Source organism: Oncorhynchus gorbuscha, linkage group LG26 (genome assembly GCF_021184085.1).
Source record: "Oncorhynchus gorbuscha isolate QuinsamMale2020 ecotype Even-year linkage group LG26, OgorEven_v1.0, whole genome shotgun sequence".
Lineage (NCBI taxonomy): Eukaryota > Metazoa > Chordata > Actinopteri > Salmoniformes > Salmonidae > Oncorhynchus > Oncorhynchus gorbuscha.
In genome coordinates, this window is record NC_060198.1 from 6,401,292 (window position 1) to 6,424,239 (window position 22,948).

A 22,948-nucleotide genomic window follows, 5' to 3' on the forward strand; every position below is an offset into this window, starting at 1 on the left:
CGTAACCGTTACCCGCTACCCCTTATGGCCACAGCCTTCGAGCTGCTCCAGGAAGCAGTTGTTTTCACTAAGCTTGACCTGCGGAACGCATACCATCTTGTGCGGATCAGACCTGGTGACGAGTGGAAGACCGCTTTCAACACGCCTACTGGTCACTATGAATACTTGGTGATGCCCTTCGGCCTGACCAACGCCCCAGCGGTGTTCCAAGCGCTCATAAACGATGTGCTTAGGGATATGCTTAACATATTTGTGTTCGTTTACTTGGATGACATCCTCATCTTTTCAAGCTCTCTTCAAGAACACACTAAGCATGTCAGACAAGTACTCAAACGCCTCCTAGACAGCCATCTGTACGTTAAGCCGGAAAAATGTGAATTCCATTCATCCCGAGTACAATTCCTGGGATTTGTAGTGGAACCCGGTCGAGTCCAAATGGACCCCAGGAAGGTAGGGGCGGTAGCGGATTGGCCCACCCCCAAATCCGTTAAGGAAGTTCAGCGTTTCCTGGGCTTCACTAACTTTTACCGCAAGTTCATCAAGAACTTCAGCTTGGTGGCAGCCCCTCTCTCAGCTTTAACCAAGGGTGGCAATGCAAGGTTTTTGTGGAGAAGAGAAGCTGAGACGGCCTTCCAAGGACTCAAGCAGCGCGTCCTCTCTGCTCCCATCCTGATACTACCGACTACGGATGAACCGTTTGTGGTGGAGGTAGACGCCTCAGAGGTTGGTGTTGGAGCTGTCCTGTCTCAGAGGGGTGAAGACAAGAAGCTTCATCCATGCGCTTTCTTCTCACACCGGCTTACCCCTGCTGAGAGGAACTACGATGTGGGGGATCGTGAACTCCTAGCGGTTAAGATGGCATTAAAGGAATGGAGACACTGGCTCGAGGGGGCTTCTCACCCGTTTCAAGTGCTTACGGACCACAAAAATCTGGAGTATATCCAGCAGGCGAAGCGGTTGAACTCTAGACAAGCTAGATGTTCTCTTTTCTTCAATCGATTCCAGTTTATCCTCACCTATCGGCCCGGGTCGAAGAGTCTCAAACCGGATGCCCTGTCCCCAGTCTACGCTCCTGCCATTCGAGATGACACGGACATGCCTGTCCTTCCTGCTGCTAAGATCGTGGCTCCGATCTCGTGGCAAGTTGAGGATACCGTGAGAGTACACAGAGTGCCCCCCCCCACACATACTTTAATTTACTCTTTCTCGATTAGATAACCTTATAATGTGTAATTATTAATGATTTCTAATAGCAAAACATAGTAGAAGCACAAAAATCTGAGTCAGGGACAAGGGCAAAACAGTGAAATTGAGATATAAATTGCATATGAAAAGAAGCTAAAATACTTGACAGAGGTGTTTAAAAAATCTGGAGTGATTGTAGTGTGAACTTAATATAATACTTAAAGAACAACAATATATATATGTATATTTTTTAAAATAAAGTTCACAAAATGTACCAAGAGGACATAGAAGTGCCCTGTAGTTGAAGAATCACCCTGCTACTCCATCCTGAGGAACTGCAATCTCAGGAAAAATGCACATTGTGCAGCTTTTTATAACGTTGCAGTTATTACACTAAGCCAGGTGACGTGTGAATCACGTGACAACGCGGAAGTCGATTTCTATTGTTATAGTCCTGAGGCGATATTGCTCAGAGCTCTGTTGTGACAAACTTGCACAGCCTACTACTTCAACTGGAGTGGTGGAAACAATTGCATCTTTTAGCGCGGAGAGTGTATCCAGGAGTTGCCCAAATGCTCAATGCACCTGCCGCCGAGAGAAATAAGGAACCCATACTTGCGGTGCTCCGTGAGAGTGTGGATACGGCGAAACCGTTGAATGCACTGGAGATATCGTCTGGTACGGGGCAACATGTCACCCACTTCGCACAGGGTTTACGAAATATTACCTGGCAGCCGTCAGAATTCGACCGACAATCTTTAGCCAGGTGAGTTTAAAGAGTTTTTTTTTTAGCTTGCAAATGAATACATTATGTGGTAACGTTAGGCATAACGGTTCAGTGAGTCCAGATCTGAGTTGTTTTTCCCAAAATCCAAAGCTGACTGTTATTCAAAATAGGTTACTAGGAATTCACGCTGTTAATACTAGTAGGCCTAACTCTTTCTTTAGGCCTATATCAGCAGCTAATATTTGTTGTTGATGCTTACAATGAGAATGATCTATTTTGTCCCCGCCACCAGTATAGACGCATACAGAGCGCATCACAACCTGCCGAACGTGAAGCCTGCCATCCACCTCGACGCCTCTCTACCCTGTGAAAACTGGGGTGGGATCCAACCCGAGTCCTTGGACCTGGTACTCAACATCAACATGATCCATATCTCCCCAATGGCCTGCACTGAGGTGAATACTGTCTTGGCCTACATATTGTCTATAGAGATGCTCTTATAAATACACAGTTAATGGTCCACTAACCAATGATACATGATACTTTTATTGCAAACTAGTCATTATTACACTACTCATTATCGTGTTATGTTTTTACCCACAGGGTTTGTTCAAAGGAGCGGGAACCATCCTGAAACCACAAGGAGTACTGCTGACATACGGGGTATTTTATAATGGTGTTACTAGGACAGTGTTGATTATATCCTCAACCTGATGTTGGCAGTAAAAAAGCATGTAGAAGAAAGTATGTTGGAAGCAATATTTGTGTATTTCCCATATTTAGAACTGGGACTCCCTAAAAATATGCAACTTTGATATACCTTTTCATTGCAGGTTAGCAGAACTTACGCAGCAGGTTTCAAACATGTACGTAGCAAGTGAGGAGAATTAGGTTAAGGTTAGGGAAAGGATTATGGGAAAATGTTCTCCTAAACTGCTACTAAAAGCCACTTGTATCGAAGTGCCGTGTTTTTAGGGAGTCCAATTTCGAACTCGCTGTGAAAAATTGCCCTCATGAACTTGTCTTACGTCTTCTAATATTGTCTCTCTAGCCCTATGCGTTAAATGGACAGATCACTCCACAAAGCAACATTGACTTTGACCTCAGTCTAAGGTCGAGGTAAGTGAGAACTACAATAATGCCAGAATCTGAATATATCTGCTATTTGACCACACATTATCGAAGCAAATAACTCAAACCGTTGATGTCTTCTAGGAATCCAGAGTGGGGCCTAAGGGACGTCACCCTGCTCAGGTCTGTGGCAGAGAGGAGTGGCTTGTTCCTGGAGAAAATGGTAAGAAGCGATACTCCAAATATCAGTCATTTAGGATTTTCATAATGATGTGAATGAAACCCAATGATCTGCATAAGTAACACAAACATGTTAAATTAACTGTCAGACCAAATATATTCAAATAGCAAAAGATGCCACATTGAAACATCCATGACCCATTTCTTACTTCAAAATGTGTGAAATACTTTGATGTCGGCTTATAACCACTTTCTCTTGTCATTGTAACGTTAGGTTGACATGCCAGCTAACAACAAGTGCCTTCTGTTCCGGAAGGAGAGTCTGGTGTGAAGTCTACTGCCCTCTCTGGGGTTCCATTCCAACATCACAAATGCACCATCGCGCTTCTGTCTGTAGAGGGTATAACATGACCAGTAATGGATATTTAACACTTGGTTGAAAATGAACCTGAACTGATACCTTATTTGAATCAATGCCAAATCCAATAATTCCCTCACCTTCCAACTCCGATCTACACAAGCCATTTCCTCATATGTGATTTGTTTGGTAACTTCAAAATGTATGGCACTCGCTTTTATTGATTGAAATGAATAGGATTGTTGCAGGAAGGTGCTTTTGCATGACACCCACATCAGAAAAGTGTAGGAAAAAAGTATTACATTTTTTTCAATCAACTTGGAGTATTAATTTACCTTTAAGAAGTATGCATTGAAGTTATGGGATTTCAAAAAAAGGAGAAACATTACACCACTTCAGCATAGAATTATCACTAGAAAACAGTACGGCACGTTACACTGAATACAAATGATCTTACACTTGAAACATTACATTTGAATAAACCTATTTGAATAATGGTATTTACACATCTCGATTTGATTGTGTTTATGTACAACATTGGCATTGTTTGAAAAGTCAGCGCTTGATTTATCTGGGCAATGAAAACAGTGTCAGAAAGAAAGGCACTGTAATTTGATACAGGACATCATGGCACAAACTCCACCGAAGAGTTACTCACAACCTGTAGGGTGCGTTCCATTTCAGAAAATGTAATTGTAGGGCTATGCCATTGTATATTAGTCTTGCTATGACAGCCCAAGTTGAGGTGATCAGTTCTAGGGCTCTATTCAATCTGTCTCGCTGAAGCGTTAGATTGCGTGATAGAAATGTGAAGGCCATTTCCTATTGAGCCGATATTTGCAGTGTTTACCGTGAATGCAGTCTCCTCTAATGCGGGAGAATTGCCTTTAAATCACAGTGCAACGCTGAACGTCCGAGATACGAATCGAATAGAGCGCCTAGTCCCGGAACCTCTGCAGCATCTCACAGGTCCTCTTCTCCAAGACTTCATGAATCCTCTTCAGCCTCTTATCGGAGATTGGTCTGACGTAGCTGTCGGGGTGTATCACGGCCATGCCGTCCTGTACATCCCCCATGACCAATAGGGGGCCCTCCTCCATGGTGATGTTGGGGCAGGGGCAGCTCCAGTCCATCTTAGCCAGGGTCACCTCCAGGTGGCGGGTGTTAAAGAATGCCAAGCCCATCTTCTCGTCGCGGAGAATCTTCTCTAGTCTGAAACGGGCGATCCCAGAATCGAGGTCCTCGATCAGTTCCGTCAATCGACCGACAATGGCAAAATCGCTCCGGCACAGGCTCGGGACGATTTTACCTTTGACCCGGCATGTTTTACAGGCTCGTCGTTTGGACTGCGGACAGTTTGCCTCGCACTCCTTCTTCGATCGAAAGCGATTGCTGTTGCCCTGGCAACCGCCATAAGCAAAGGCCTGGCATTGTTTCAAGAGGGAGTTCCAGGCCCAGTGGGCCTCCCAGCTCTTGCAGGGGCCCTGGACCGCAGGTAAGGAACAGATCCCCATCCCCTCCCTCTGGCAGGATGCCTGGCACTCCTCGTAGGTCTCGAAGCGGTTGCGGCTGTCATCGCAGCCCCCGTTGGAGAAGGCCAGGCAGGTACCTTGCTCGGCGTCGTAGTACCAGTCAACGTAGCGCTCGGCAGAGCACTCCCGCCGGTCCAGCTCCGCCAGGCAGTCGGCGGGTGAAAACGGGGGCCCTATGGGCATTCCCGCCATCTCGGGGTCCTCTGAGAAGATGTCTTCCTCGGTCCGACGGATGACAGAGAGAGGGTAGTCGGCGCGGAGGACACCGGCTGCATTTCGGGCGACGCAAGTGTAGATGCCTGTGTCCCACACCTGGGCGTTGTAGACGACTAGCTGGCCGATGTTGGTGATAACCACGTTGCCGTACATCCGGTCGGGCCGCATTACCAGGCTCTCGTGGCGCTCGCTCTGCTTCTCCCAGGTCACGACGGGCCGCGGGACACCCATTACATCGCAGTGGAAGCTCACCGTGCCGCCAATGTAGACCGACTGGTGGCTGGGGTTGGAGAAGAGCGTTGGGGGAATGGGGTCTTCCAGGAAGGACGTCAGTGTCGGATTGGCTGTTGTGTCCTGAGGGAGCGGACTTGTTTGAGGCCCAGATAGATGAAACCGGCAGGTCACCACAGTTAGTGTCACACCCTGTGTACACGCCTCAGCATCCATGTAACACTTGTTGAAGTAGGTGAGTCCGTCGGAGGCACAGGTGAAGCTAGGATCTTTCTCGCAGTGGTCCTGGCACTTGCAGATGGGCTGGCCCTCCCAGATGTCGCAGGTGGCCCCCTGTTGGCTGCAGATGAAGCCCTGGCAGGTGGCGATGGAGCCCTGGCCCCCGGAGCCCTTCTCTCCTCCGCCCTGGCCATCCGGCTGAGCAGGGGTGCCATCAGAGAAACGGGCGGCCACACAGCTGAAGAGTCCACAAACATTGGTGCAGCATTTCTCAAAGCCAGCACAGTCCTGGAGAATAACAACAGGCATTTACTGAGGTAAAAATACATAGTATATTTAAAAACAACAAACATCAAGTGGTAGGAAAATGTAGAAAATGTCATGGATGTGTAGTCATACAGTATAACGCATTTCCTTACAACTGTTTAAGTTTGTCATAAACAAATTACAATGGATTGTGAAATTAAATATTGAATACATATAAATGCCTCACCTCGTCAACTTCACATTCCCGTTCGCAGGTGCTTTGTGCATCAACCCAAAGGTTAGCATTCAGCTTGTTGGGACAAACTCCTGGATGTTCCACTTTGGAACCAGCTAGACTTGCACTCCACGTCTGTTGTGGGAAGACGCAGAGGCAAACCAAAAACACAAGAGAGGACCAACCAACGCGTCCTGATAAGAGTCCTTTTGGGTATATAAGTGCTTTTGGCTGGTTTGTGTCCACGTTCTTTCCACCTCCAACCCCTCGACAGCTGAGGGAAGATATATTCATTTTAAAAGGAACTTTCATGAAAGTCATCCATCAACAAGTTCCATAACTTCCGTGCAGCCCCTCAGGAAAATACCTCCATTTTGTTCAAATGCAGCCATCCAGTTTGTGCGTAACCAATCTGGGTACAAGTGCCAATTTGTCGCTCGCCACGCAAAATAAACGGTTCTCAAATTTCAGATGAATAAACAATTGTCCAACAAAAAGATCTCCCTCTGCGCTGTACATTGATTCAACAAGTAGCCTCGAATAAGAGGACAAAAATAACATCTGTGAATCCACTCTGGTTTGATAAAAATCGCAAAACCGTTAGACTAAAACAGAAAACTGCAACAACAACAACAAAAATCAGGCTATATCTACGCTGACTTCCAATGCGTGCGGAGTCAACTCACTACACAAAGAGATAGAGAGTCGCAATATCGGTTTTGGTGTGACTAGAGGTAGGAAGGGCAGCGCCTCTGACCGCCCCCATGCTTGTCCAGTGTCTGAAACTTTTATGAAGCAGCACCATGCGCTAAGCAACTGGACAAACATTGTAAAGACATCAAAGGAATCTTGATAGGGCGGTGTTGTCAAGCTGTACCAACAACAGTACGCACTGAGCCAAACATTCCGGTGAGAAATTCATCAATGTTTCATGAGTCCTGGCAAAAACTCTAGAAGTGTTGCTCATAATGCTCAAATAAATGGGCATTTCCTAACAGGAGGTACTTTTTGTTTGCTAGTGAACCCATGCACTGGCTTTATCTTGGCCAGGTCGCAGTTGTAAATGAGAACTTGTTCTCAACTGGCCTACCTGGTGAAATAAAGGTGAAATAAAATAAATGCACACGGATAAATAAGTTGACATAAGTGTCTAATTCCGTTTTTTACGCAATGAGTAGACTATGGTGTAATTCTAATTTACCTAGAACATGTAAAATGTTGATATTAAATATTGAGTATGTCATGAACATAGACTACTTTTTAAATGTGGGATTAATTAGACTAGATAGGCTATTTGAATGAGAAAGAATCAAACATTTTGAGGAGGCGCGCACAGCAGAACTGGCAAGAAATATGCGCAATTTGACACTGATAGTGCATGCATAGAAACATGTTGTTTACGTTTGGTTGTGTTCAAGTCGAAGTCTAGACGCGTCGGTCAGTTTACACCCATCATTCACACAAAGCTCAGAGATGCCACGGTCAGGTGGCAAGACGTAAAGCGACACATTTTCAATGGTGTGTGACTCATCTTTGTCTCCACACGGCTCAAAGGGCTATGAGAAGCAAACTCCCTTCGCTTTCATTGAACGTGACCCTTCAACCTTCGCGTGACTTTTGACCGCAGGCATTCAGAGCCGCTGCGGAGAGGCCGCGAGCCAGGGACTGCGGAGCCAATAACCCCGGGGCGACTAATCAATTCAGACCCCCCACCGTTTTACTTCACTTGAGCTTGATACCGACAGCCAAGAGGACAAAGACAAACAAAAAATTCCCACCGCTCGTGCACTGACATTGTCAAAGCTTTGAATAGCCAATAATATCACCACAAAACTCAAGCTAGCAATAAAACCAGATAACGGCACAACGGGGACTGTGAAGAGAGACATATTTTTTATATATTTTGTATTGTAATTTGCACAGTATTATGTAGGTATTATGTAGGCGCAAGCCAGAACGGCTCATGGGGCAGGAGTCAGAACGGCCCATGGGGCAGGAGCCAGAACGGCCCATGGGGCAGGAGCCAGAACGGTCCATGGGGCAGGAGCCAGAACGGACCATGGGGCACGAGCCAGAACGGACCATGGGGCAGGAGCCAGAACGGCTCATGGGGCAGGAGCCAGAACGGCTCATGGGGCAGGAGCCATCTCCTGTTTACTGAAGCATGAGGCAGAAACAGGTGACATGGTATTATGTACACTGCTCAAAAAAATAAAGGGAACACTTAAACAACACAATGTAACTCCAAGTCAATCACACTTCTGTGAAATCAAACTGTCCACTTAGGAAGCAACACTGATTGACAAATTTCACATGCTGTTGTGCAAATGGAATAGAAAACAGGTGGAAATTATATGCATTTAGCAAGACACCCCCAGTAAAGGAGTGGTTCTGCAGGTGGTGACCACAGACCACTTCTCAGTTCCTGGCTGATGTTTTGGTCACTTTTGAATGCTGGCGGTGCTTTCACTCTAGTGGTAGCATGAGACAGAGTCTACAACCCACACAAGTGGCTCAGGTAGTGCAGCTTATAGAGGATGGGACATCAATGCGAGCTGTGGCAAGAAGATTTGCTGTGTCTGTCAGCGTAGTGCCCAGAGTATGGAGGCGCTACCAGGAGACAGGCCAGTACATCAGGAGACGTGGAGGAGGCCGTAGGAGGGCAACAACCCAGCAGCAGGACCGTTACCTCCGCCTTTGTGCAAGGAGTAGCAGAAGAGCACTGCCAGAGCCCTGCAAAATGACCTCCAGCAGGCCACAAATGTGCATGTGTCTGCTCAAACGGTCAGAAACAGAGTCCACGAGGGTGGTATGAGGGCCCGACGTCCACAGGTGGGGGTTGTGCTTACAGCCCAACACAGTGCAGGACGTTTGGCATTTGCCAGAGAACACCAAGATTGACAAATTTGCCACTGGCGCCCTGTGCTCTTCACAGATGAAAGCAGGTTCACACTGAGCACATGTGACAGACGTGACAGTCTGGAGACGCCGTGGAGAACATTCTGCTGCCTGCAACATCCTCCAGCATGACCGGTTTGGCGGTGGGTCAGTCATGGTGTGGAGTGGCATTTCTTTGGGGGGCCGCACAGCCCTCCATGTGCTCGCCAGAGGTAGCCTGACTGCCATTAGGTACCGAGATGAGATCCTCAGACCCCTTGTGAGACCATATGCTGGTGCGGTTGGCCCTGGGTTCCTCCTAATGCAAGACAATGCTAGACCTTATGTGGCTGGAGTGTGTCAGCAGTTCCTGCAAGAGGAAGGCATTGATGCTACGGACTGGCCCGCCCGTTCCCCAGACCTGAATCCAATTGAGCACATCTGGGACATCATGTCTCACTCCATCCACCAATGCCACGTTGCACCACAGACTGTCCAGGAGTTGGCAGATGCTTTAGTCCAGGTCTGGGAGGAGATCCCTCAGGAGACCATCCGCCACCTCATCAGGAGTATGCCCAGGCATTGTAGGGAGGGCAAACAGGCACGTGGAGGCCACACAACACACTACTGAGCCTCATTTTGACTTGTTTTAAGGACATTACATCAAAGTTGGATCAGCCTGTAGTGTGGTTTTCCACTTTCATTTTGAGTGCGACTCCAAATCCAGACCTTCACGGGTTGATAAATTTGATTTCCATTGATAATTTGTGTGATTTTGTTGTCAGCACATTCAACTATGTAAAGAAAAGTATTTAATAAGAATATTTAATTCATTCAGAACTAGGATGTGTTATTTTAGTGTTCCCTTTATTTTTTTGAGCAGTGTATATTATTAGTTGTGTTTTGTGTTTGTTTCCTGTTTGGTTCCCAGGAAGAGTAAGGTAAGTACTAAATATACACAACTTACTCAACTAATCAAAAGTATACAATACAGTTATTCAGTAATAAATCAGTTTGAATAAAAAGGTACACCAGTTTAATTTCCATGGCAACTATGCAGCCACATTTATTTGCAAAACCGTTCATCACCCTTACAATCAACTCAGCAGCTTATACCACATACAGGTAGTGCCTATAACACCCTGAATAATGATTCTTTTCCTTGACCTTTTATTTAATAAAAGGGCGTAGAAACAGAGAGAAATGTCATGCATTGGTTTTCATCTCTCTTGCAGTGAGCATAGGGAATGTCTCAGTGTAAATACATTCTAAGAATTTTGTCCTTTACAAAAATACAAGACAACAAAAAACAGAATATTATTTACAAACAAATGGGTATAAATAAAATTGTGAATATGAACTATTTTTGTATTAAGCCTGTATGGAATTTGCTTTATGTGGATACATTTAAGTTTACTGGAGTCCAAAGTTAGTAAGTCACAAGTTAACAACCACTCCTCAAAGTGATTCAGATTAAAGATATTTTAGCCCTTTGTGGCATTCCCCCAAAAATCCTACTGATAAATCATGATACCGGTAAAAAGCCAGGCACATATTGGTTACTCACAGGGTCACTCAGGGCAAAGGGCCATGAATAAGCCAACAGACTTGGATCAACACACCATTGGCTCTCTGATCAGCATTAAAAGGTAGACTCAGCTAAATGACATTGCCACGAGCAGCACGGCAGATATGGAGATGATCATGATGCAAGACTTCACTCTCACACAGTATCAGTGTTCACTTCACACTGTTCACAGGACAATAACAGCATAGAAGTAGAGCCTCACACTTAGTTGTTATGGAAGTTTCCCCCCCCCCATGCGGTTTACTTTTTGCTTCTACGTCATATTGCTGAGTATACCTTTAAACTGCAAACAGTGAGGGAGAGCAGTCTGATATTGCACCCATTATTCTGAAATGAAACCAGTGAAATCTACAATGACTCTTTGCTATAACAGCTTGACCCCATTTGCTTTTAAATCAATCATATGAGCACATACCAGACTGGTGTTATACATTCTGGTGCCAAACAGGACAAGGACCCAAGTCAGACAGAGCAACACACAGAAGACCAACAGATGGATGGGCGGCAGGTAGCCTAGTGGTTAGAGCGTTGGACTAGTAACCGAAAGGTTGCAAGATCGATTCCCCGAGCTGACAAGTTCAAATCTGTCGTTCGACCCCTGAACAAGGCAGTTAACCCACTGTTCCTAGGCTGTCATTGAAAATAAGAATTTGTTCTTAACTAACCTTCCTAATAAAAATCATTAAAACAGACACACACAAATACTTTGCCAGAGAGCTAATAATAAAATGTTAAAAAAATAGCTGCAGTTTCAATATTTTACATTATCTATTTGTTGGCAAATCTGTGTGAGATTTGGAAAGAATAGTCACTCAATGTGTTTCTGAGCCATATCAAACCAGGGTCATGTTCAGTAAGCAGCAAAAAAAAAAAAAAGAAACAAGAAAGGACAACATGAGCTTGTTCAAGAAAAAAAACTCACATTTTCGGTTTCCGCTGCAAAACGTTTTCCATCGCATGCCCTAATGAACACAACCCAGACATCGGCTATAAGTATTGAAGAGGGACAAAGTCAACGGACAGGCATAACACAATCCCAAACTCCCAAAACATGAAAGACAAATCACGTAAGAGGTCAGTGCAAAACAAATCCGCTGGAAAACAAGCCGACCGATTACCACGTATGTACAATAAGTCTTGACTTAAATATACCCAGTGAATCTGTTCAGAGTCCTCATACTCTCTTGTAGTGTTGACAGTAAGGTGAGTGATGAAGTCACAGCTTGAAGTCCAACAGGCTGTATGGAGAGAAATAGTCATGTCTTTTTGTAGGCACTAACTCCGCCACGGTTCGATGAACAAAGCCTATGGGGAACATGACTGTTGTTCTTAGATAAACACTGAAAATAATGTCTGTGGTAAACACAGGGTTAGGAGATCTTGTACGTTTTGTTCTAGGAGATAATCTTCATCAGTTAACGTCACTTTGTGAATTTTGAAGCATTTATGTAATAAAAAAAGCACATGAATAAAGGTCATGTTAACTGACTGATATCTCATAGAACAAAGTGTACTGTATAAGATTACCTAACCTCTGACCTTATTTTCAGTGTTTATCCCAAAACCCCATTCTTTCCCCATAGGAAAGGCTGAACGAACCAGAGGTAACTCACTTCCGGGTTTTAGGACTACAAGCTAGCGAGCTCTACTGGTCACAGTGGGTGGTAGCTGTGGGTTTTAACGGCGACCCACAAGATGGCGATAGGGGGCTATGAAAGAGTGAAAGCCATATTGGACTCCCTCACAGCTCTTACAGTTCCTGTTGTGCGTTTATGCATCTCCAAATTGGGAACCCTGAGCGCCCCATATAGCGGTAGCATTAGGCCCAATGGGAGGCCTCAGAAGTTCCTCCCTCGCCCCTCACTAGGTGATGTTACAGTTACTTTTGCTGCTACTAGTCTTGGGGGGGCTCGACGGAGGTTTAAAGGACTTGGAGCGTTTGAGACTGTTTCCCTTGCTGCTGCTGCTGCTGTTGTTGCTCATGCTGCCGCCCGCCGCATTGGTGGCCACGGAGTAGGAGCGTCCATGCATCATGACAGCATTCATTCCGTTGGCCATGGAGAAGGACTTGAGGTGGGACTTGATGGCCACGGGGAGAGGCAGCTTGTCAATGAGGTGGACGGGGGTGCATGAGACGATGGAGCGGCAACACAGGTCCTGGAGGCTGAACACTGGTGGGGAGGGGGATGGACAGGGAAGGACATAGTCATGTTGTATTACATGCTATAACGATATAGTAGAGGACATGACAACAATGTAGTTGTGTTGCTGGTTTATTTTGCAGGTGGGACAGCTGCTGTTGCGTCAATGACGAGGAGAGCCCAGTGCGCTTCGACCCATCAAATGAGAACCCAGCAAGCAAGAGACAACCACCTTTCATTATTCCAAATAAACTCAGCAAAAAAATAAACGTCCTCTCACTGTCAACTGCGTTTATTTTCAGCAAAGTTAACATGTATAAATATTTGTATGAACATAAGATTCAAGAGCTGACATGCAAACTGAACAAGTTACACATATATGTGACTAACAGAAATTGAATAATGTGTCCCTGAAAAAAAGGGGGGGGGTCAAAATCAAAAGTAACAGTCAGTATCTGGTGTGGCCACCAACTGCATTAAGTACTGCAGTGCATCTCCTCCTCATGGACTGCACCAGATGTGCTTCTTGCTGTGAGATACCCAACTCTTCCACCAAGGCACCTGCAAGTTCCCTGACATTTCTGGGGGGAATGGCCCTAGCCATGACACCACCCTACTCCACTATTTAAATATATTAGGTCCCAGACATGCTCAATGAGATTGAGATCCGGGCTCTTCGCTGGCAATGGCAGAACACTGACATTCCTGTCTTGCAAGGATTCACGCACAGAACGAGCACTATGGCTGGTGACATTGTCATGCTGGAGGGTCATGTCAGGATGAGCCTGCAGGAAGGGTACGACATGAGGGAGGAGGATGTTTCCCTGAAACGCACAAGCTCAGTCCGATGATGCTGTGACACACCGCCCCAGTCCATGACGGACCCTCCACCTCCAAATTGATCCCACTCCAGAGTACAGGTTTCGGTGTAAAGCTCATTCCTTCGACTAAACGCAAATCTGATCATCACCCCTGGTGAGACAAAACCGCGATTCGTCAGTGAAGAGCACTATTTGCCAGTCCTGTCTGGTCCAGTGACGATGGGTGTGTCCATAAGCGACGTTGTTGCCGGTGATGTCTGGTGAGGAACTGCCTTACAACAGGCCTACAAGCCCTCAGTCCTACCTCTCTCCCGCTACTACGGACAGTCTGAGCCCTGATGGAGGGATTGTGTGCTCCTGGTGTACCTCGGGCAGTTGTTGCCATCCTGTACCTGTCCCGCAGGTGTGATGTACAGATGTAACAACACCTGAACGGGATCGGTACATGTGGTCTGCCACTGCGAGGACGATCAGCTGTCCATCCTGTCTCCCTGTAGCGCTGTCTTAGGAGTCTCACAGTACGGACATTGTCATTTATTGCCTTGGCCACATCTGTGGTCCTCATGCCTACATTTGCAGCATGCCTAAGGCACGTTCACGCAGATGAGCAGGTACCTTGGGCATCTTACTTTTGGTGTTTTTCAGAGTCAGTAGAAAGGCCTCTTTAGTGTCCTACGTTTTCATAACTGTGACCTTAATTGCCTACTGCCTGTAAGCTGTTAGTGTCTAAATGTCCGTTCCACAGGTGCATGTTCATTAATTGTTTATGGTTCATTGAACAAGCATGCGAAACAGTGTTTAAACCCTTTACAATGAATATCTGTAAAGTTATTTGGATTTTTACAAATTATCTTTGAAAGACAGGGTCCTGAAAAAGGGACGTTTCTTTTTTTGCTGAGTTTAGATATATTCCATATATCAATCAAATCAAAGAATTGAAAGGTAGCAACATAAAATAACAAACAAGCCCACGTTTCCTCACACCAACAATAACCTTTGACCTTTCCCATTGTTTTAATGCACCCTAAGACTTCCCAACCCAAGACCCTACAGTGGCTGTAACTTTAGTCTTCCCTGGTCTCCTCACCTCGGTTTGGTCTCCAGAACTTCTCCATGCCGTGCCTCATCAGCACGATGCGCGACAGCTCCGTGAACGACTCGATGACGTTGAAGTTGCACAGAGGGCTGACCTCAAAGAAGGTCATGCCGTTCTTCTCGGCGTAGGCGCGGGCCTGCTCCGTGGGCACCTGCCTCTTATAGGCCAGGTGGAGCCGGTTACCTACTAGGATGCGGGGCACCCCCGGGGCATGCTGGGGGAAAGGAGAGAAAGCAATAGGAGGATGATATTGAGAGAAGGGGTTGTTTTGTTAACAACTCCAATCTGGTTTACGATTCCTTGAATCAAATCACACACAAACCCTGTTCGAACAGGAAACACACCGGCCTTCTCAAAGCAGGAAAGGAAACAGGAAGAGCAGAATTCTGTATTGTATTCTGCATGTATTCTGTCAATACATTTGCATGTCCAGGAATTTCTCTTGGTGAAATGGTGCAGCTACTAGGCCTATATGAAACCATCTTTAGTCTACTCTTCACACACACCAAAAGTTAAGCACCAAACAGAATTTAAGGAACAGAAAAACCAGAAGAAGAAAAAATAGATTTTAGATTCTGATTTAGCTTAGAATACATTTATCAGGATTATGCATCCTACCTTGAAGCATCTCTTTGAGAGGACTATCTATCCCTTTTTCCAGTGATATCCAAATGTGTGCACAGACAAGGTACCATGATGCTAGCTAGCCAGCCAGGTAGCATGGCTAAACAAGGTTGTTTGTTATCAAACCAAAAACTTGCGGCCGCGAGTAGTTTAAAACGGCCGGATACAATGGTTGAAAATATTACATAAAAATGTGCACCAATTCACGGGAGAGAGGGGAGAAGGTAGCTCCGGTAACATGGGGCATAACTTTTGAGTGGCTTTCAGTGTTGTAAAGACACAAGCATGACTGTCACTTTGCTCTGTTTTTCCTCTCTGGCAGTGGCACTCAAGAGGCTGCGTGACACAGAAGCCTAGTCAGACTGGCCCTGCTTGTTCTTACTGGAGAAATGAAACCATGCCGCTCCAATAACTAAACAAATGTAACAACAAACCTCATCACTGTCTGCACACCCCAGCTCGCCATCACGGCTTAATAACATTTATAAACTGATGGAGAACAGATGGAGAGGAGCAGCTGAGGTAGACTAATGGCTGGTTAGGGGATGTGGCTAGCTGCTCACAGCTGTCACACGTGACTATGGGTGAAGTAGTCATTCTGATAGGACGTCACACTCTTAACTCTGTTTAATATTTTATTTGTAGGAGGCGTAGGGAAGCATTCTGTGCTCAGTCATTTCTAAATGAGAAACGCACCATCATTTACTGATCACACAGGGAGAAGATATTTTCGGCCTCTCCTCCATTTTTTTCCCCCGGATCTACACGATTCACGTGGACAACCTATTTTGAAGTGAAAATGGCAAATATCTCCAAAAAGTGATGAGTTTACATCCTTGCAGATTTTGTTTGTTTGTATTTATCCTTTATTTAACTTGGCAAGTCAGTTAAGAACAAATTCTTATTTACAATGACGGCCTAGGAACAGTGGGTTAACTGCCTTGTTAAGGAGCAGAACAACAGATTTTTACCTTGTCAGCTCGGGGGTTCGATCTGGCAACCTTTCAGTTACTGGCCTAACGCTCCAACCACTAGGCTACCTGCTGCCACAATAGTGCAGAGTGTAAAGTCGAAGAGCGGGAAGATAAAATGTGTACCAGTGGCCAGTTGATGAAGGCCACAGCACAGAGGGAAAAGCTATTCAGGTTGTGGGATGTTTTGGTCGTGACTGACCTAAACCGTTTGCCAGAGGGGAGTCTTTTGATAACAATAGCAGATCCTCAGACTACAGCCTGCCTGCTTGGCAATAGCTCTACATGGCTAGTGTTTCTACCATCTACAAACCGGTATGGTGGATTTCAGTTGAGCTATTACTGCAGCATGATGAGGCAGATATGCTGTTTAGAATGAAGACTTGAGTCACATCGTCAGACGTGCAGTGTTAAATGATCAGTCAGCAAACTAGCTTACCTCATCGATCTCCCGGATCCAGCGGTCAATGCCATCAAACGACCAGCCATTTGTGATATCATAAACTAGCAGGATTCCCTGTGGGTTGGGGGAGTGGGGGGACATGAACAAGCAATGCATCTTTAATCAGTAAACAGTCCGCTTGTCCCTGAATACACAGATGATATAGCCTAGAACCTGAAGCATTTGGAATTAAGGGGTCTAACCCACCTGTGCCCCACGTGAATATGACCGGAAGATTGTGCAGAATCGTCCCTGTCCAGACGTATCCCTGTTGAACAAAGAATGACCCTGTTAGATTCCATTTAGCTTTCTGTCAATGAGTTTTCTACAATTATTAGACAAGTATTTTCTACATGTACCACAACTCTAACTTGACTCTTCTCCCATCCAACAGGATTGTGGTAGTCTTGTAGTCAATCCCTGAGAAAACAAACATGATTATAGCAGACAGCCAGCCCAACCTTAACCTCAAACTACATGGGATTGATTTTTCATCAACAAGATTGATAGCTTAGGATGCAGAGTACAATGGCAAATGGCCAGTCTGATTCCAGAGTAAAAAATAAACACTGACTAGTATGTTTATACTTAATATAATGTAAAAACTTGATGTATTCTAACTAGTTACATACACTCACCACTGCTGTAGGGATAGGGAGACTCTGCTGATCCGTCCTGCAGACTGTCTAGGATCTCTCCTTTCCCCACATCACTGTCTCCAACCAGCAAGAATTTCAGGAGGTAGTCGTAACTCTTGACAGGGCTGCCCTGTGTAGCCATCATCCCACGCATTGGTATCAAGTTAAGACCGAGTTTTGGAGATTCTCGACTGCGGGTGGGAGAAGTTGTGTGTGGAATGCCTTGTCGAATACTTAAGGGCGAACGACGTTGTTTACTAGCTAAAGGTACTGTTAGCCACAGAGAAATTAAGGTTACTAAACTAGCAGTGTCGCACACAACTAGCTACAAAATATACAATGAGCGTTGAGCACGAATTATCTCCAATTCCATCATGTTTTCTTTGAAAATCCATTACCTAACGTTAGTAACTTATGTGAAAGAAAAATACCCCGTGCTAACGTTAGCTACCTAAATTTGGTTACGAAAACATTAATCTGGGCCATTCTGCCTCCAAAACCAAATGTCCTCTACGAGGTAAAACATTGTTTTTGAAATGTTAATTAAAAACGAAAATGGTACTTCATTTAAGAGTCCATAAATAACAATTAGTTGCCTTCGTGTGCGCGTCAGTAGCTAAGCAATGCAAATAACATCACCCAAGATTTTGCTTTTGCCAGCATCAACATCCGGTTTGCCGGTGCCTCTTCTTCTTCGATTAAGTTTAATAGCGGTTGGCATCCAATATATGTTGCATTACCGCCACCTGAATTCAACTCCAGCAAAAAAAGAAGCGTCCTCTCACTGTCAACTGCGTAAATTTTCAGCAAACTTAATAAATATTTGTATGAACATAACAATATTCAACAACTGAGACATAAACCGAACAAGTTCCACATACATGTGACTAACATTAATGGAATAATGTGTCCTTGAACAAAGGGAGGGTAAAAATCAAAAGTAACTGTCAGTATCTGGTGTGGCCACCAGCTACATTAAGTACTGCAGCGCATCTCCTCCTCATGGACTGCACCAGATTTGCCAGTTGTTGCTGTGAGATGTTACCCCACTCTTCCACCAAGGCACCTGCAAGTTCCCAGACATTTCTGGGGCGAATGGCCCTAGTCCTACCTCAGGCCAACAACCTGAAAGGATGGGACACCACCACTTAACACACCCTGTAACTCTTCAGATGTCAAGTCTCGCACACCCAAATACTTCTCTGTAGCTGCCACAACAACCAAATGTTTCTGCGACTTACATTCCATCCCTGCAGAACAGTTGATAACCATTGCTATAAATGATAAAGATCCAATCTTACTGAAACATATATCACTTGTTGGCCTATCCCTCTGTACTGGTACAGATCTACTGCTCTCAGCACTCCTCTCAGGATCCCTCCCTCTTGACCCATCTTCCTCTACTTTCTTCACTAGCTCAGCATATGACAACTTCTGCATTACTCTAACCCTGGAAACCTCAACCTGCCTCGCACGAGACATTTATGATCCCCAGCCCCATGGGCACCCCTACAATTGACACATACATTTGAAGTCGGAAGTTTACATACAACTTAGCCAAATACATTTAAACTCAGTTTCTCATAATTGCTGACATTTAATCCTTGTAAAAAATCCATAGGTCAGTTAGGATCACCACTTTACTTTAAGAATGTGAAATGTCAGAATAAGAGTTGAGAGAATGATTGATTTCAGTGTTTATTTATTTCATCACATTCCCAGTGGGTCAGAAGTTTACATACACTCAATTCGAATTTGGTAGCATTGCCTTTAAATTGTTTAATTTGGGTCAAATGTTTCGGGTTGCCTTCCAGGAGCTTCGCACAATATGTTGGTTTTGAAGGTAGGCCTTGAAATTCATCCACAGGTACACCTCCTATTGAATCAAATTATGTCAATTAGCCAATCAGAAGCTTCTAAAGCCATGACATCATTTCTGGAATTTTCCAAGTTGTTTAAAGGCACAGTCAATTTAGTGTATGTAAACTTCTGACCCACTGGAATTGTGATACAGTGAGTTTTGAAATAACTGTAAACAATTGTTGGTAAATAATTGTTGGAAAAAAGACTTATGTCATGCACAAAGTAGATGTCCTAACCGACTTTCCAAAATTATAGTTTGTTAACAAGAAATTTGTGGAGTGGTTGAAAAACAAGGTTTAATTACTCCAACCTAAGTGTATGTCAACTTCCTACTTCAAGTGTACCACTACTTTCTCCAATGCTACACATTCCTTTGTCTCATGCCCTTCTGGTCACTTCTCACACCTAGGAACCTCCCTCCTACACACTGCTGCCACATGCCCATATGCTTGACACCTGTAACAACGTAATGTATTCGGCACAAAAGTTCCTACAGGATAACTTATATATCCTTACATCCAGTTTGCCGGTTTTCTTCTTCTTCTTTTTCTTTTTTTTCTTCTTCTTCTCTGGTATAATGGCGTTCGCAACTATTTGATTTGCTTAAAGCTACATTCTGTTTGGGTGGATAATAAGGATCCCTAAAAGGAAACAAAGTGGGGTGAAAAAATCATACAAACAATCAATTTCTTTTTTAAACTAAACAAAATCACCCTGCTTTTCTATCCTATTCAACTATTGTATATATACTATTCTATACATATTCTATTCATATACTGTCCATAATATTTATACATCCCATCATATATTTATTGGCAGTCCTAATATTTATATATTTCTTAATTCCATTCTTTAACTTTTTAGATTTGTGTTTATTGTCGTGTATTTGTATTGTAAGATATTACTGCACTGTTGGAGCTAGGAACACAATCATTTCGCTACACCCACAATAACAACTGCTAAATATGTGTATGCGACAGATACACGTTTATTTGAATAGCTAGTTTTGTTTCCATTCTTTGATTTCACCATGTTCCACTCATTGTCACACACTTCACTTGCCGCACTTTCAAATTCATGCAACAATTCCATGGATGCTTTGGCCAAGACTTCTTCTTCTTCTCGTACTGTATACAAATCCATGCACCAAGATGCAATTCGATGCGCAGTACACTTACTGTTGAAGAAACATCCCCTTTATAATAAAACTAGAACAACATTTGCGATGTGGCGTAGGCTACAGTTGAGCTGAGGTGTTTTTAGGATTTTCACACATGAGGAACATTATAGGCTACAGTAGGCTACTAAATAACATTTCCAATGGCACACTGACTCACGTAATGATGAAGATGAAGCCATATGCTACTACTCACGGTGATGGCAGATGCATGAGTCTTGGCAATAGCCTGTCTTAAGATGAGGTCACCTACTTTGAAAAACAGTGTTGCTGTTTGCAAAATAACGGGAGTTGTTGAGAAACATTTTTTGCTATTGGTTCTACAGACAGGTTCGTCTTATCTTGTCAAAAGTAGGAATTTGCTTTCCAAACAGTACGTATTTTCTATTTTTAAATTTGCAAAAGGCAAAACAGCCATACCCAACCATAGAAATATAATCCACAGATGGTAGTTCCCATTCAGGTCAGGACTGGCAGCCATTGCTAGTGTACCCATGAGATGAATAGTCAAGTTGCCAGGGTAAGAGGTTCCATAACCCTTCTATGGATTATATGTCTATAGCCCCGATGCAACAAGCCGTATACAGTGCATTCTGAAAGTTTTCAGACCCCTTGACCTTTTCCACATTTTGTTACGTTACAGTCTTATTCTAAAATTGATCAAATTATTTCCCCCCCTCAACAATTTACACACAATACCCCATAATGATAAAGCAAAAACTGTTTTTTTGCCAATTTATATAAAAAATAAAAAAACTGAAATACCTTATTTATATAAGTATTCAGACCCTTTGCTATGAGACTCGAAATTGAGCTCAGGTGCATCCTGTTTCCATTGATCATTCTTGAGATGTTTCTACAACTTGATTGGAGTCCACCTGTGGTAAACTCAATTGATTGGACATGATTTGGAAAGGCACACACCTGTCAATATAAGGTCCCATAGTTGATGTGCATGTCATAGCAAAAACTAAGCCGTGAGGTCGAAGGAGTTGTCCATAGAGCTCCGAGACAGGATCGTGTTGAGGCTGTAATCACTGCCAAAGGTGCTTCAATAAAGTACTGAATAAAGGGTCTGAATACTACTGTAAATGTGATATTTCAGTTTTAAACATTTTCATAAATTATCAAAAATTGTTATTATGGGGTATTGTGTGTAGTTTGATGAGGACAAAAATACAACTTAATCCATTTTAGAATAAGGCTGTAACGTAACAAAATGTGGAAAAAGTGAAGGGGTCTGAATACTTTCTGAATACACTGTATACGCTCAGACCAGTCCAAGCTCTTTTTTTCCTGACCCCCGAATAGTGGAACCAACTGAAGCTAGGACAGCAGAGTCCCTACCCATCTCCTGAAAACATCTGAAACCCTACCTCTTCAAACAGTATCTTAAAAGGATAAAAGGATCCACCCCTTTTTTTTTTTTTCGCCTAAAATGACATACCCAAATCTAACTGCCTGTTGCTCAGGTCCTGAAGCAAGGATATGCATATTCTTGATACCATTTGAAAGGAAACACTTTGAAGTTTGTGGAAATGTGAGATGAATGTAGGACAATATAACACATTAGATCTGGTAAAAGATAATACAAAGAATAAAACAACCATTCTTTTGTATTTTTTTTGTACCGTCATCTTTGAAATGCAAAAAAAAGGCCATAATGTATTATTCCAGTTAAGTTGCTATATCGGTTTTGGCCACTAGATGGCAGCAGTGTACGTGGAAAGGTTTAGACTAATATTAGCTGACACTCTACGATTCTTCTTAACCTCATTGAGCATTCTGCACTGTGCTCTTGCAGTCATCTTTGCAGGTCGGCCATTCCTAGGGAGAGTAGCAACAGTGCTGAACATTCTCCATTTATAGAGATTTTTCTTACAGTGGACTGATGAACATCAAGGTTAACCCTTTCCAGATTTATGCAAGTCAACAATTCTTAATCTTAGGTCGTCTGAGATCTATTTTGTTCGAGGCATGGCTCACATCAGGCCATGCTTCTTGTGAATAGCAAACTCACTTTTTATGAGTGTTTTTTGAGTGTTTTTTTCTAGGGCAAGACAGCTCTAACCAACATCTCCAATCTCGTCTCATTGATTGGACTCCAGGTTAGCTGACTCCTGACCCGAAATAGCTTTTAGAGAAGCCATTAACCTATGGGGTTCACATACTTTTTCCAACCTACACTGTGAATGTTTAAATTATGTATTCAATATAGATATGTGTTATTAGTTTAAGCAAACTGTGTTTGCAAACTATGTTTGTCTATTGTTGTGACTTAGAGAAGTGATTAAGATCACTTCAAATTTGATGATCAATTTATGCAGAAATCCAGGTAATTCCAAAGGGTTCACATACTTTTTCTTGTCACTGTATGTTAATAAGATGAATGCACTAACTGTAAGTCGCTCTGGAAAAGAGCATCTGCTAAATGACAAAAATGTGAAAAATGTTAAATGTTGGTAATTCAGCCCCAGTAAATCCCTCATTAATCCGGCCCTGCTCCGGCA

The 22,948-nt window shown here is 43.8% G+C and overlaps 4 protein-coding genes across 4 annotated transcripts in view; 1 reads left to right on the plus strand and 3 right to left on the minus strand.

The window, feature by feature from the left end:
* Positions 1–22,948, minus strand: part of LOC124016427 — a 549,380-nt gene that overhangs the window by 6,178 nt on the left and 520,254 nt on the right. The gene's annotated exons all lie outside the window — the stretch shown is intronic.
* Positions 1,613–4,021, plus strand: LOC124015462 (methyltransferase-like 26). The gene is made up of 6 exons (XM_046330657.1): positions 1,613–1,951; positions 2,205–2,367; positions 2,516–2,575; positions 2,964–3,031; positions 3,128–3,206; positions 3,438–4,021. The coding sequence occupies exons 1-6, from the start codon at positions 1,758–1,760 to the stop codon at positions 3,492–3,494; spliced, it is 621 nt and encodes a 206-aa protein (XP_046186613.1). The 5' UTR covers positions 1,613–1,757; the 3' UTR covers positions 3,495–4,021.
* LOC124015449 (WAP, Kazal, immunoglobulin, Kunitz and NTR domain-containing protein-like) lies at positions 3,725–6,978 on the minus strand. Its single transcript, XM_046330640.1, has 2 exons — positions 6,213–6,978; positions 3,725–6,007 (listed from the first exon to the last, which is right to left on the minus strand). Exons 1-2 carry the CDS (start codon positions 6,519–6,521, stop codon positions 4,460–4,462), a joined length of 1,857 nt encoding a protein of 618 aa, XP_046186596.1. The 5' UTR covers positions 6,522–6,978; the 3' UTR covers positions 3,725–4,459.
* LOC124015458 (ras-related protein Rab-40C-like) lies at positions 10,113–18,080 on the minus strand. The gene is made up of 6 exons (XM_046330654.1): positions 17,399–18,080; positions 17,120–17,180; positions 16,968–17,028; positions 16,758–16,835; positions 14,715–14,937; positions 10,113–12,836 (listed from the first exon to the last, which is right to left on the minus strand). The coding sequence occupies exons 1-6, from the start codon at positions 17,550–17,552 to the stop codon at positions 12,529–12,531; spliced, it is 885 nt and encodes a 294-aa protein (XP_046186610.1). The 5' UTR covers positions 17,553–18,080; the 3' UTR covers positions 10,113–12,528.

Bases quoted from the DNA above. Each gene is read 5' to 3' on its own strand.
- LOC124015462 (XM_046330657.1), top strand. From the start codon at position 1,758: ATGCTCAATGCACCTGCCGCCGAGAGAAATAAGGAACCCATACTTGCG. The intron at 2,368-2,515 runs GTGAATACTGTC...TTTTACCCACAG, and splicing joins CCCCAATGGCCTGCACTGAG to GGTTTGTTCAAAGGAGCGGG. The intron at 3,207-3,437 runs GTAAGAAGCGAT...TTGTAACGTTAG, and splicing joins GCTTGTTCCTGGAGAAAATG to GTTGACATGCCAGCTAACAA.
- LOC124015458 (XM_046330654.1), bottom strand. From the start codon at position 17,552: ATGCGTGGGATGATGGCTACACAGGGCAGCCCTGTCAAGAGTTACGAC. The intron at 17,029-17,119 runs GTACATGTAGAA...TTTGTTCAACAG, and splicing joins AGAGTCAAGTTAGAGTTGTG to GGATACGTCTGGACAGGGAC. The intron at 14,938-16,757 runs GTAAGCTAGTTT...CCTTTCCCCCAG, and splicing joins GGATCCGGGAGATCGATGAG to CATGCCCCGGGGGTGCCCCG.
- LOC124015449 (XM_046330640.1), bottom strand. From the start codon at position 6,521: ATGACTTTCATGAAAGTTCCTTTTAAAATGAATATATCTTCCCTCAGC. The intron at 6,008-6,212 runs GTGAGGCATTTA...GTTATTCTCCAG, and splicing joins GGGAATGTGAAGTTGACGAG to GACTGTGCTGGCTTTGAGAA.